General features: G+C 46.2%; 2 protein-coding genes across 8 annotated transcripts in view; both read right to left on the bottom strand.

Annotated features, from left to right (window-relative positions):
• LOC111845620 (GRAM domain-containing protein 2A) overlaps positions 1–13,672 on the bottom strand; it is a 95,291-nt gene that overhangs the window by 23,162 nt on the left and 58,457 nt on the right. The gene's annotated exons all lie outside the window — the stretch shown is intronic.
• myo9aa (myosin IXAa) overlaps positions 1–13,672 on the bottom strand; it is a 106,297-nt gene that overhangs the window by 71,859 nt on the left and 20,766 nt on the right. For 6 of the 7 annotated variants that reach the window (XR_011993770.1, XM_072718007.1, XM_072718009.1 and 3 more), the window contains exon 2: positions 7,641–8,567. Coding sequence is in view for 6 of the 7 variants with exons in the window: in XM_072718007.1 (XP_072574108.1) it covers positions 7,641–8,483 (843 nt within the window). In the remaining variant the exon portion in view is untranslated. Of the gene's footprint in view, positions 1–7,640; positions 8,568–13,320 lie in introns of all 7 variants that reach the window. The other variant, XM_072718008.1, reaches the window with a different exon arrangement.

Genomic DNA, 13,672 nt, shown 5'->3' with positions numbered 1-13,672 from the left:
AGAGAGACAGCTTGGTCTTTAACAGATTGTATTGCAGGGCACACTCACCTCAGAGCTTAAGAGACCTTCTAAAACATCGGCTTTCTGCAGTGGATGAGCCGTTAGCTCAGTGCTGATATACTGCTAGGATCACAAGCAGGAAGAAAACAGGGGTTTCTGTGCAGGAACACGAACGCTGCACAGATTACATGGGTAATGGAGAAATAAAAGTAATAAAGCAGGGATGGAGCATCAGGGATGGGTTAAAGGTTGAATACATAACTGAGTAAATTACATCTTCTCTAAAACTTGTTCTAACAGAAAAAAAGGAACAAGATGTTTATAAAGGCAAAGGCTTCTACCAAAGGGATGCTGCTGTTTATTTGGTTTACCAGTTACCTCATTAAGAACTGTTATTTTGGTTACGCTTAACGACTTCGCGAGTAATAAATTCCACAGTGCAAGATTCATAACGAGGAAGCATATGAAGTGTTCACAATTACCGAGCCGCTGTGTGAGAAACTAGCCAGCAGGATGGCTTAGCTGAGAATGCAACAGACCATATAAAGTCTGGAGACTTCATTGGAAGGAAAAAAGCAAGGAAATGGGGTACTGAAAGACACCAGAGGTAAACGTCTGAACAGGAGGCATCAGATTTCAGGCTGCTTCAAACAGGACTGAATTTCCGGCACTGAAGACGACGCCAATCAATGGTCGTTATTTCCGAGGCTCCCGATTAGCCACACTCCATAAAAATGAACAAAATGCCCTGTGAGGAAGATCTGTTGACCAGGACTCCAGGACGGTCCGTTTATGTGTGTTGGGGAATGCTGCCGCTCCTCAGGGAGCCGACCCCCCCAGTGCACCCCCCTCGCGAGCCACAGTTATCTCCGCATGAAGAACACGCTTCCGGAACTTGAGCTCCCTGGATGGCTGCAGGCTACATCAGGGCAGGAAACAGGAGCCCTTTCACTAGTGCTGAATGGGGACCAGATTGGGAGATTCCTTTAACTGGAACGGTGCTTTAACTTTTAATGGTAACCGGTGACAGCTATGCAAAACCTAGGGGCACAGCTGAGCATGTTCAAAGAAATTGGGGACAGTCCCTGCATGACACGCGGCTGGACGAGATGGCATCGTGGGTAATTCCCCAGATGGGGCAGCAGGCATGAGGACAGATGTGAGGGTGAGTGAGTGCCCAGCTGCCAACTGCAGCTGCATCTTAAGACTTTCAGTAACTGCACTTATAAATATGAGAAAACGAATTCATGGGCAGCTGAGTGGGGCTCCTGGGCATGAAGGTGGGTGAACGGGCACCATGGGCAGGGTCTCATATTCAGGCAGGCCCGCACAGGCCCCCTCTCTCATGCCCTCATTCTCGTCCTATTATAAATCAGCTCACCATTTTTATGCCGTTCCCTCTCTCTTACCACAGCAAAAACTAGCCAATGAAGCGAATTGTCTGGAAGCGGGTTGGGGGATACCGTGGTTCTGTCATCCAGAATGGTGACACGAGATTGTGAAAGTTTGTATTGCAGTTTCGGTTTCGTTTCAGAACTGCTGTGGGACTTTCTCCCATTACTCATCAAAATTTTTCTTCAGACTAGACGATCTGAATTATCCCATAATTCCCAAAATGTTCCGTTTTCACGGTTCCACTTGTTAATAAAGTTTATTTCACCAGCTACAAAAACACCTCCCTGGAAATTGAGCTCCAGTCACTCCATCTCAGCTGCAGAGGGTGAACACAAAAATGCCTCCTGAAATGAGAGACCATGACTTGGCAGTAGCTTTTGACGAGCGATATTTGTCCAGGACAGCCTTGCCAGTAAAACAAACTATAAACAAGATGGTACAGTAGAGCTTGTAAGGTCTTCTGCCAAGGCCCAACCAGAATGTTACATCCATACACACTGTCGGAGAGATATCACTGGTATCACTCAAACTATAGACAGAGCCAAAGAATCACATAGGGACAAGTGCAGGAGACAAGAGCATTTGGTTTGGTAATGGTGAGATTGCGGAAACAAGAGCAATTGGTAAAAATCATTGATTCTGGAAAGTTTCTACCAAAAAACTGCACATGAAGCATCAATCTTGGATGCTTAGAGTTCAGCAGAAAACAAATCCCTGCCTATATATGTAACATTTCCTCATAGAGAGGTGTGTAAGTTTAAAAAAAAATCATATAAAAGTAATGGTCAATGAGAAAACCTATTTCACTAAAGAGGGAAAAGAAAATACAAATAAAACACTTTGCTACTTTAACATCTATGGAGATGGTTAACAGCGTACTTATCCTATACTAGGCTTATTTAAAGTGAACAGAAAAGGCTCTGGAGGAGAGAGCAAAGTATGATAAAGGGGAATAAATCCTTCAGTACCACCTAAAACTCAGTATTAATTATAAGGCACATCATGTAATCAGGCACATCATATAATCAGGCACATCAGCATCGCATTACGAATAGCTGCATGACACAGGAGAAATGGTGACATGGAACGTTTCTGCAGGAAATCTCAGACACATCCAGCAATGAAGTCATTTACTTCTCTGATCACACGCCTTTGAGGAACAGCTGGAGTTTAAAGACAGCCGGACCCCAACCAGGGGCCTGTGGGAGGGGAAGCCAGGGGAGACGGCTCCGGTACCACACCATCAAGGGGGGGTACAGGAGAGGTCCAGTCGAAGTGATCAGCCCAACATGGCTGCCTGGATGAGCCTGGTTTGTGAACAGCATAATGAGGGAAAGTTCTCCATGAAGGTACCACCCCCTCACCCCACCACTCAGAATTCTGAGAAATCCTGAAAACACACAAACTAGGAACCTTCTCCTAAAAAGGAAATCCTTCACGGGCTACGCTCCCTTTGCACAAACGCGGACAGAAGGCTAATGACTAGTGGGGCAGAAATATGGAAATTTTGACCAAGACCAAAAACCGATGTATGTTTGACTAATATCGCCGATTCTGATGACCTGCCAACCGCTGAGTTGCCTGACTAGCATGGGCGCGGGGGGGGCTGCGGTGTTTGGCTGACACGAATTAGCTGCGTTTAATCATTTTTTACTCTGATACGCAGATCTGCGGGGTAGATTTAATGATCTATGTTTTGAACTAAGAGGACATGCAATTGACCCCATATTTTACTTTCGGACTGTCAAATCAGTAACCGTTACATCCCTTATTTCATCAGAATGAAAGTGATAATCCTATTGGTGAATAAGCAATGAAATCCCCCTTCCACTACAGAGAGTGGCTAATGGTTTAGTAGTTGTGCCTTCTGCTCGGATGCTGCTAACTCAGCGGTGATAAAGTTTAAATATAAGCTGGCAGTATCCGCCAAGATCGAAACCAGATTCATCGAGAATAGATACACAAACAGACATACACAGACACACAGAAAGACACACACCTTAGTAGTATGATATTCCCAGATCCCAGCCTCCCGTTCCTCGTTGAGGCAGATGGCTATATACAAGGATTCGACTGTAAGCAGCTTAGGTAAAGGCGCCAGTTAAGCAGCTAAAAATGCATGTGAGCTGCAGGAATAAGTCTATTTCCAAAGAGGATCCGGAACACTGATGCTGCCACAGACATGAATAAGCAGGCATCGCTCTGGAAAACAGCCGGCAGTCGATCAGGGGCACAGATCACGGCCCACACCATGACCCACATCACTGCTCACATCTCGGCCCACACCAAGGATCACATCACGGCCCACACCAAAGACTACACCACGGCCCACACCATGACCCACATCATGGTTCACACCACGGCTCACATTATGCTGGACCAGTCCAATGAAAAAATGCCAGGAAAATCCTGCATCCATACAGATTAAAAGCACACGGCATGAAAACGAAAGACTGTCTTTGCTCGGAATTCCTCCACTTTCTTGACCCTAGCCTCACAGAAGACAGTGATTCTCCATAATCCTTGGGCAGCTGGAATTAAGATTCATGTTCATTAGAAACACCTGGCCATCAGCTGGGAGAGGTGGCAGGGGTGAGAATCAAGGCCGCGAACCATAGACGCTGATGGGTTGGAGCAACATTCAAAGGCACCCTGGGCAGAAAGAAGTTGCGTGACATGCAGGTGAGAGACAAAGGTGGTTAAATGAAACTGGACGTGCATCTTAGCTGAGTCCAGTGACTGGAGTCATTTCACCACTTTGCATACCGGAGACAGTCGGTAAGATCCATTAAGAGCTGTTGTCTTCTGCATCTCCCAGACACACCCTCTGAAGGAAGGCCAACAGCAGGCTCCTCCTTGCATGTCCTGACTCCTCTCCGGGGTATGCCCAGTCCCTCTTGCTCCTTGACCAAGCTCTTTGGTCTGAAATATTTCACTGCTGTCCATTCGGGGACCATTGGCAGAAATCGAGCTCTGTTGGTTTCCGTCTGAGTTGTTTTTTCATTGCCTTTGGAATATCCGGCTTCTGTACTTGAGGAGGAGATTTCCCTTCTCTCCCATCAGTTGTACTGCCCCTTCCACCACTGCCTTTTCGTCCAGCCTCCTATCTTCTGGTGCCTCATCTTTTGGCAGTATTGTCATGTCAATTTAAATTAGTTATTTTAATCATGTTAATTTTTATATTAATTTTGCTTTTCTTGATGCCATTCTTCTTCAATGTTTGAAATTTTAAGAGGACTTGAAAAATGCCTATGTTATCTGAGATGCTCAAGAGAATTAGGAGAACAGAACCTCACTGGTTTGTATAGCAGACAATCAAAGCAGCGTGACGTTCCACATGCCTTCTATACCCTGACTCTCTAGCTGCATGTGTCGCTACACTGTCGACCAGATTAACCACTAACGATCACAACTGAAGTACTCATGTATTTTATTGTCTTTCCATTTTTATCGTTTTTCCCTTTTATCATTGATATTTCACCCGGGACCATTGTGATAATCTTTAGACTTCAGCAATACCACAAAATTATTTGACAGACTCCGTTATAAGAAGTCATATTTGACTAAAGTTTATTTAGGGTATTTTTTTTGCTGTATAAATATTGCAATAATTTTCAATACAAAAAACTCACATTGCAATATCTGAAAAATTTCCAATATTGTGGAGCCCTAGTAATATGTAATTAATCTGTTTTTAGTCCTGACTGAATGTCTGCTGAAGCAGCATTTGGCATCAACGGTTGTGGGACAGAACACTGCAGCCTTTTATTGCCAAAATGATGACAAATGCAGACACCAATATTCTGACTGTCAATTCACTTACAATGCAATAAATTTAGAGGGGAGATTACTATGGAAGATGTGCAGAATACGGAGGCCTTTCAGGAAGTGAAAATTACACAGTAATTTAGGGATGAGTCAGCACTGTGGAATATTCACATTTTTGAGAACATGTAAAATTTAAAAAAATGAAATCTTAGAATAATAAATGAGCCATTTTAACTATTATTTAGCAGTAATATAAGTTGTGATTTAACCATACTCTGATATTTTCTATGTTCGGAAGTTTGCCTCTGCTGTTTCTGTGTGAGCTCTGCATGTGCATGTACCCGTCACGCCAATCATAACCAATGTCCTGCCTGCTCATGCACAGTGAGGCTTGTTTGTCAGAAACAAAAATAAGCGAGGCAAAAAAAAAAAAAAACTGATCACCAGAAGACAATCATCTTTCGCTGTTTGAAAATATCCTGGTTGAGCAAAACCAAGTGTCTTTTCAGCACTGCTTTGTGTCTGTTGGCACAACTTGTGGCAACAGATACAAGAGAATCTGATTATGCTCCTGGGGATAATTTTCTATGTACATTGTCATGGTTACAGTTAATAATGTTGTTGAAATTCATGTTCTGTGAATTTTGCTCTTAATAAAATTTTAAATAAGACTTTTGGAGAGACAAGCATAGTGTGACCTACTAACTTGCTTTTCCCAATAAAGGCAGATTCCATTGGCAAAAAAAAAACAAAGTTCGATTTCGCAAAATTCAATTAGTAATCCTGCCCGAAATGCTTATCCCCAATATCAGCCAGGATTTCATATTACATCCAAAGCCTGGAAACAATGGACAAACTAGGCAGTGTGGCTGACCAGACAGCTGTCCATCAGAGCAGACCCCCATGAGCTGTAGCGAATGTGACCCGACAATGCGCAGCGTCCACACATGCCAATCGTGCTGTCCGGTCCGACTGGAGATAAACGTGTGGAAAAGGATAGAGAGAAACCGCTCAACTGTGCCGCTCAGTTGGAGATTAACCCACGTACTTAAACATTAGCGTCCAAAAAAACGCAGCTGCCATGCATTCCTGAAGCTGCTCAGCCTGCTCACCAAATACTGTACATGGCAGAGCCTCACTCCCACCCCCAGAGAGATGCCCTGTATCTGCTCCTGGCTCTCATCCAGCAGAGTAGGAAAGCTTTACAGTACTGTTGAATCCAGAAAGAAACCACTATTATGTTTTACTTTGATAACAGCACAACTCAATCACTAAATACAGCATTTTTAAATCAAATCTTTCTGAGAAGGTTCGAAAGTAAATGACATCTGAAGAATGTGTATGTTTGACTGGAGAGACTGGGACTGCATACATGATAAGAGCGGGTGACAAAGGTAAAACAAGCGAGACAACCAGTTCCCTCACAATGGCTCAGGCCAAATCAGACCAGGTTCCTCCAAGTCAAACCCAGGATTGTTCAGGGCAGGCTGCATGCTCCTGTTTGAGTCTGAGGCTATACCCCCCCTCCCCACCAAAAAAAAAAAAAACATTCACACTCCTGGTGTTTGCTTGAAAACCTCTGTGTTCCCAATTCATACAGCCAAAGTCATGGCTGCCAGATGCCCAGCTATCTTGAATGCACTGCTGCTCTTACAGTTATACTTAAACTCATAAAAAGAACCTCACCGCCAAAGACATGGAAACCAGCAACTACCAACAGAGCAAAAGAGCTAGGAGTTAGGAGGGCATTGGGCTACATAGCATAGGGCAGCAGGAGGACAACATAAGCAGTAAACACACTATCAAAATACAGGACTCCTCAGCAAGGGGAAAATTCCATGCACTGCCCCTCCTGAGCTTTTGATCAAAAGTCAAGTGTGTAAGCAATTGAGTGGTTCAGTGCGGAAGGAAGGAATGCCTCTGTTTAACCGAAGCTCAAATGGATTAAGCAGCAATGAGTTTTTCTAAAGAGCAGCAGAAATATGAACTTAACAGCTGTGGCCAAACATGGTTTCAAATCCCAAATATACCCCAAAACAAGACCAGTAGTGAGTGGGAACAAAAGGCTTTCTACTTCACAATCTCATACATACCAAACGCCATCCTTCACTGGAAGTTAATTTAATGTCTGCCTGAACACTCTGAACAAATTCAGCCACTACAGTCATGACATAAGATGAAAAGGCAAAGTCACGGTCTCTAAATCTCTGTGGTATGAGCAGATACGGGACCACCAGCTGCACAAAAGCATCGCATTGCCTTCCCATTGTACCGGCCCTATTAGTTACTGAAGTTTACTGTTTACCAGCATTTAGCATGTGAGGCACAAACTTAGCCAACATGTCACGACCAATGAAACAAGCATTTCATTTTCCTCGGGGGACATGGAAGAGCAATGGGACAGGGCCATGCCTGTCTCTGACGAGCCTCACCCCCACCCAATTCTATGACCCTGGTCCAAACAGCAGCCTCCTCACCTCCAGCACAGGTCCGGCCCCCAGGATAATCTGCTCCACCCCACTGGCAAAGCCCTTCTGGCTGAGGGCGGTCAGGTGGTGAATGAGGAAGTTGGTGCTCTGCGTCTTGCCTGAGCCGCTCTCCCCGGAGATGACAATGCACTGGTTGCGGCGCCTCTGCAGCATGGCGTGGTACGCTACATCGGCCACCGCATAGATGTGCGGCTCCAGTTTGCCCAGCTGGTGGTTGTCATACATCTTCACGTACTTGGGGTTGTAGATGGGCAGGAACTTAAAGGGGTTGATGACAATGAGGATACTGCCCACATAGGTGTAGATCTTCTCTTGTTTGAAGCGGCCACGCAGGTTGTCCAGAAGCGTCTTTTCGTTGAGGTTGGGCAGGTTGCACAGGTCATCGTAGTCCTTCTGCGGTGGCTGCGGCAGGAAGCCCCGCTCGACCAGACGCCGACGTTCCTCCGTCACTTGGAGCCACATCTGCAGGCTCCCGTAGTCTATGGAGCCGTCCAGGTTCTTCTCCCGCAGCAGGAAGCGGTAATCCTCTCCGCCAAAGCGGTTCTCCAGGGCCATGCGGGGCCATAGCATCATGCGCTGGACAGGGCAGTCTATGGGGTTGAGGATCCATTCTTCTCCGCCAAACTCCTTCACCTCGGCAAGGACGTAGCATTTCGTCCTGTCAAGCTGCAGCTTATCGATGACATGGCTGATGACTTCGGCCGCTGTGGTGTTCTTGCGGCCCGTGACAGGGCAGTAGATGGTGCCCTCGGCAATGATTCCCGGGTAGATCCGCAGGGTGAACTCTGGGTCCTCAAAGCGTCGCCTAACTCCGACATCATGAAGGTTCATATTGGAGCAGCAGTTCCCATCAGCGCCTGCAGCACCTCCTTCAAGGGGCCCCAGGAGACGGCCTCAAGACATCACAAGTCAAGCCTGCCAAAGAGAATACACTGTGGTTAGCTATGGATAAAGCCTGCAAATTATACATCGTTTCTCCAAAACACATACCTGTTGGCATAATAAAACAGGCAATACAAATCACCCATAATTCCAAAATCCTTCTGAGGCAGAAACAAAGTTACACGGTACCTAAAAACGTCTATCAGTCCCACTTTAAAGTGCCAAATCCAAGAGAGTTACCTCACTAGGAGAACATGGAAAAAGGTCTCTGATCTTCTGCATGAAAACAACGGATGTTTTGAGGGCGAGAGCAGTCGACCGCTACAGACAAAAAGGAGGGAGGGGTCAGATTCATAGAGTTTTGGGTCACTCTGGAGGGAACAGATAAGATCTTCCAGGCTGCCAAGTTTTACAGCTGCCACCTTCCACACAGAAGTGTCTGTGACAAGAACACAATACTTTAATTCACAGGCATCCTCTTCATGTGGCCTCAGCTGGCTCCAGGGGTTACTATTCATTATACTGCTCAAGTGTTTCGTTTTCATAAAGTAAGAGCTGCTTCTTAATAAGTGCAGTAAATGAGTACAAACACTATACCCCTATATTAGCGCTCATGGTGTACATGAAAAATGTACCAAGGAGAAAACTGCAGGATCAGTCCAAGTGGGACACTACGTTTCTGCCCTACAGTGACAGCAAAGTGAGACTTGAGCTAAGTTAAGCTAAGCTAGTTATCATTCTCCATCATGAGCGATCAAAGGAGGGCTTCACTCAGTCAGTCAGAAGACCGAAGCTCCGGGTTCCTTCAACAACCCAAGAGAATGTCAATCACCCATTTCAAAAGGGCTGTTCAAGCCTCACTCCAGCAGACCATCCAGGCCCCGCAAGCCATCAGGGAGGGTAATCAGACTGCCGTGAAGCGCTTTGCTATAACTGGGAGAAGTAAAAGCACAACCACTCCAGTAAATGAGCAGATGACTTGCAGGTGAAACTTCAACGTATGAGACCGAGTTAATGATCATCTAAGGTGGATGATTACTAGAACAAAAGGGGTTGTGGCTCATAGCCATGAGTGCAGAGATTCTTCAGCTATCTGTAAATATCATTTTTCCAACTCTAATGTGTGTAATTTGTGAAGTCACCGGCCACCAAAGAAAAGGGACAGGAAGTACAGCAGTGGAGAACCCTCTAGAAAACAGCCTACTGGTATCGGGACCAAGTCTGCCCCCTTCTGTGCCATTCCCACTTCACCTTAACATGCAGCCCATCTCCTAGGCAAAACAAGCAAACTACAGACATGGGCCGCCCCAAATGGGGTGCAGCAGATGGTCAGAGACTGGGACATGCATGAAGAGGACAATCTGACATCCATACAGAGTCAGAGGTCACTGACTATGTGATAGGCCATCGGAGGTGCAGCCATCACTAATGCGGCCTGTGTTAACAGCGCGAGTGGGGCAACCAACACTCAGAGTGTAACCAACGGGAACTCAAAAGAGCAGAGATCAAGAAAGACATACAAACAGCATGTAGTATGTAGTCTATACAGGTAAAAGGTTGACAGCTTTATCAGTATAAAGTCTGAGAAGGTTCTAATTAGCACAGAGGGAATGTTTAATTACACCCCTCTGCAGAAGCCCACACACTCAACCAATCACAGCTGCCTGCACAGGGACGGCCCACAGGCCCCTAGGCTGTTGCAGCAGTGTGGGACTTATTATAACAGACTAATGAAAACCTTCTTTGAGAAACATGCAGAGGCTAATCCATGCTAAATCTGTCATGGAAAACCAGAAGCCTGAGGTCTCGTCTTGCATGTGACCAGCAGCGGTCTGTAGCCGGCCATGAGAATGCAGTCCCTACGGCAAAATTATTAGACAAGGGACAAGAAAACAAGCAGTTAAAGATCTGATATATAATCATACAATTTAAATCTATCGTTTCCATCCATTCTGTGCCCCAAAGACCAGCAGTGAAAAAAGCTGACTCATCTAAAACAAATTCTGTTATTGGAAATTTGTTTATATGGCCCGAACACATTTTTCACTCCGCAGAGCTAAATATAAAGCCTGGCATGCGTGATCCTGTGACCCCAATCCCTGTCTGTGGACAAACACACCGCTTATATGAGAATAGTTCCTTATTCTTACACCGTCTTATTACTGGCTTTCTGGATCATGTTTTTCTGGTTAAGACGTATCACTGGGGTTATGAAACAACAGATTCTCCTGCAGATTAAACGCTAGCATTTCTAAAGCAGCCAGCAGCAATGGCACCTTAACACTATCAGCTGCTTATAATGGACCCTTGAGGAGATGGATGTTTCCATAGTGATATCATTATGCAGGAGGAAACAGCAAGAGTTGATTTCGGGAAGAAAATGCCCTGATGGGGCAGACACAGTGCAAGTCGAGCACTCCGCACACACTATACGGAGCCTAGCTTTCACTGGGTTCTCTCACTGTAAAATGCCCTGATGGGGCAGACACAGTGCAAGTCGAGCACTCCACACACACTATACGGAGCCTAGCTTTCACTGGGTTCTCTCACTGTAAAATGCCCTGATGGGGCAGACACAGTGCAAGTCGAGCACTCCACACACACTATACGGAGCCTAGCTTTCACTGGGTTCTCTCACTGTAAAATGCCCTGATGGGGCAGACACAGTGCAAGTCGAGCACTCCACACACACTATACGGAGCCTAGCTTTCACTGGGTTCTCTCACTGTAAAATGCCCTGATGGGGCAGACACAGTGCAAGTCGAGCACTCCACACACACTATACGGAGCCTAGCTTTCACTGGGTTCTCTCACTGTAAAATGCCCTGATGGGGCAGACACAGTGCAAGTCGAGCACTCCACACACACTATACGGAGCCTAGCTTTCACTGGGTTCTCTCACTGTAAAATGCCCTGATGGGGCAGACACAGTGCAAGTCGAGCACTCCACACACACTATACGGAGCCTAGCTTTCACTGGGTTCTCTCACTGTAAAATGCCCTGATGGGGCAGACACAGTGCAAGTCGAGCACTCCACACACACTATACGGAGCCTAGCTTTCACTGGGTTCTCTCACTGTAAAATGCCCTGATGGGGCAGACACAGTGCAAGTCGAGTCACAGCAGCCAGCGATTCTTAAAGCTTCCAGGGGATCTTACTTCGTCAGGTCATCGGCCACTTGGGTCCCAAAATTGCTCCAAAAAGCAGAATAAAAAGCTGTGTAAGTATTTCTTCTGCAAACAGGCTCAAACTACCTGCAGAAATAATATCCAGCATCAGGAATGTCCAGCAGGTATAAGAAATAAACAGTCCGGTAATATGCTGAAGCTTACATCTGAGTGTAAAAAAGAATCATGCAAAGAGGACTTTGAGGGTGGAATCAGTAGATGAAAAATATCAAAGTTAGTGTATAATGGGTGGAGCCCACATTGTCCTACTCTCTCCATTGTCTTCAGATGCAGCCTTAATGAGCACCACAGTAATGAGCGATCAGTTGATCCCGGAAGCCCTACCCCTGGGAGCCCAGAATCAGGCTGATTTGTGGCCCCACTTTACCTCCAGTCCTACCACAGGGAGATTAGCAGATGGCAGAAACCTCATTGTGAGACGAGACAGGCTTGCTTGGGATAACGGACAAGATAATGGGTCCCTTGACTAATCTTGAGGGCAAAGGTCAAGGCAGAGAGCTGTGGGTGGACAGGCCAGGCAGGTCCAATCCCACCCGCTTAAGTGTTCATTTAACTGCCAGTTTTTCGTGCACTGTGGACATGTTCAGCAAGGCACCAGCACACATTATGGCCCGACAGCAGGAATCAAAGAGCAAACTCAACTTGGGAACATAATGACCTTGTCAGAAATCTTGCCCAAGAAACAAGCTCAATATCCAAAAAAGTTAAAAATAAAGAACCATCAGAGTGTTGGACATCATGCAAATAATTATCCCACCATGACACCAGCTGTGGTAGGGAGCCATATTACAGAGGAACATAAGAGCCACCACACAGCCCTATGGTACTACCCCATCCTTTATGCTTTCCTTACTGCAGAATCTAAGCCCCGATCGTGAACTGATATGGCCTCATACAGACCTTCAAACCAAACAACACACAAAACAGAAAAATCTCCCGTTTGGCAGAATGGGACCGGGCTGAAATGGAGATGGACGGAGATCAAACACGGGAGCATTCGGCCGAGAGTGCGATGGAGCTGCTGGCTTGCTTTGGCTTCCTTCTGCTTTGTGTAACACTTCCTGAAGCACGGCCTGAAGGAGATTTCAGGAAAGCTTTCTGACTGATCGTCTAGTGCAGTATTTGTGTTTCGTAAAATCTCCATTCATAAGTGGGGAGAAATATCATTAGAGTATATAACCGATAAATAGGCTCGATTTAGGTTATGTGCATTAAGAAAGAACATAGATACGTGACATCAGCAAGCGAAGTGCCTGAATGCTGTGGTTCTCTTGGAGTTCCGTGTACATCACCTAACCAAAGGCGGAGCTGCTTCAGCTGCAGAACGATCAGCTCGTCTCCCGCAGCCCGGCAAGAGGCCCCACATCGTCCAAGCTGACACCCAGCAGTACCACTTACGCTATACGTTCACAGTGCATACGGAACCGAAGGAAGCGCACAGCACTATGAAAGACACTTTGTGTAAATTACCCTAAACACCTTTTGCTACATTAAAATCCTCTGAGATTTAAGCAGGATTAAGAGACACGCCAGGGTAGTTCTCGTCATACATCAGATCTGCTTTAATCGCATCAAAATAGCACTTACTGCACTTACCTTTTGTTATGGTAATAACTCACACAGACCAAAAATATTTCCTTCTGCTTCTCAAAAGATTTGCATAAATGAGCTGCTGACAGTGAGAAGCGAGACAGAAAAGACAGTAACAGATCCAGCATAGGGAGGTTCAACATCCCCAAGCCGTCAGCAGGTCAGCCGGGGTGTCGGGACAGGATAGGGCCTACAGAGCACCTCCAGGGCAGGACAGTGTGGCCGACCTCTCCTCTGATCCACGAAGCGTTGGGGGACGGCATCCATGCCCGACAGCCCGCGTCCATCCGTGGTAGCTGCCACAGCCCCCGCTCTCGCTCTCGCTCACCCACCGGCAGTGACCCTCCCAGGAGGTCCG

This window comes from Paramormyrops kingsleyae, chromosome 11, assembly GCF_048594095.1.
Source record: "Paramormyrops kingsleyae isolate MSU_618 chromosome 11, PKINGS_0.4, whole genome shotgun sequence".
NCBI lineage: Eukaryota > Metazoa > Chordata > Actinopteri > Osteoglossiformes > Mormyridae > Paramormyrops > Paramormyrops kingsleyae.
The sequence above is the reverse complement of the archived record's forward strand: the minus strand, read 5'-3'. Positions and strand labels throughout refer to the sequence as shown.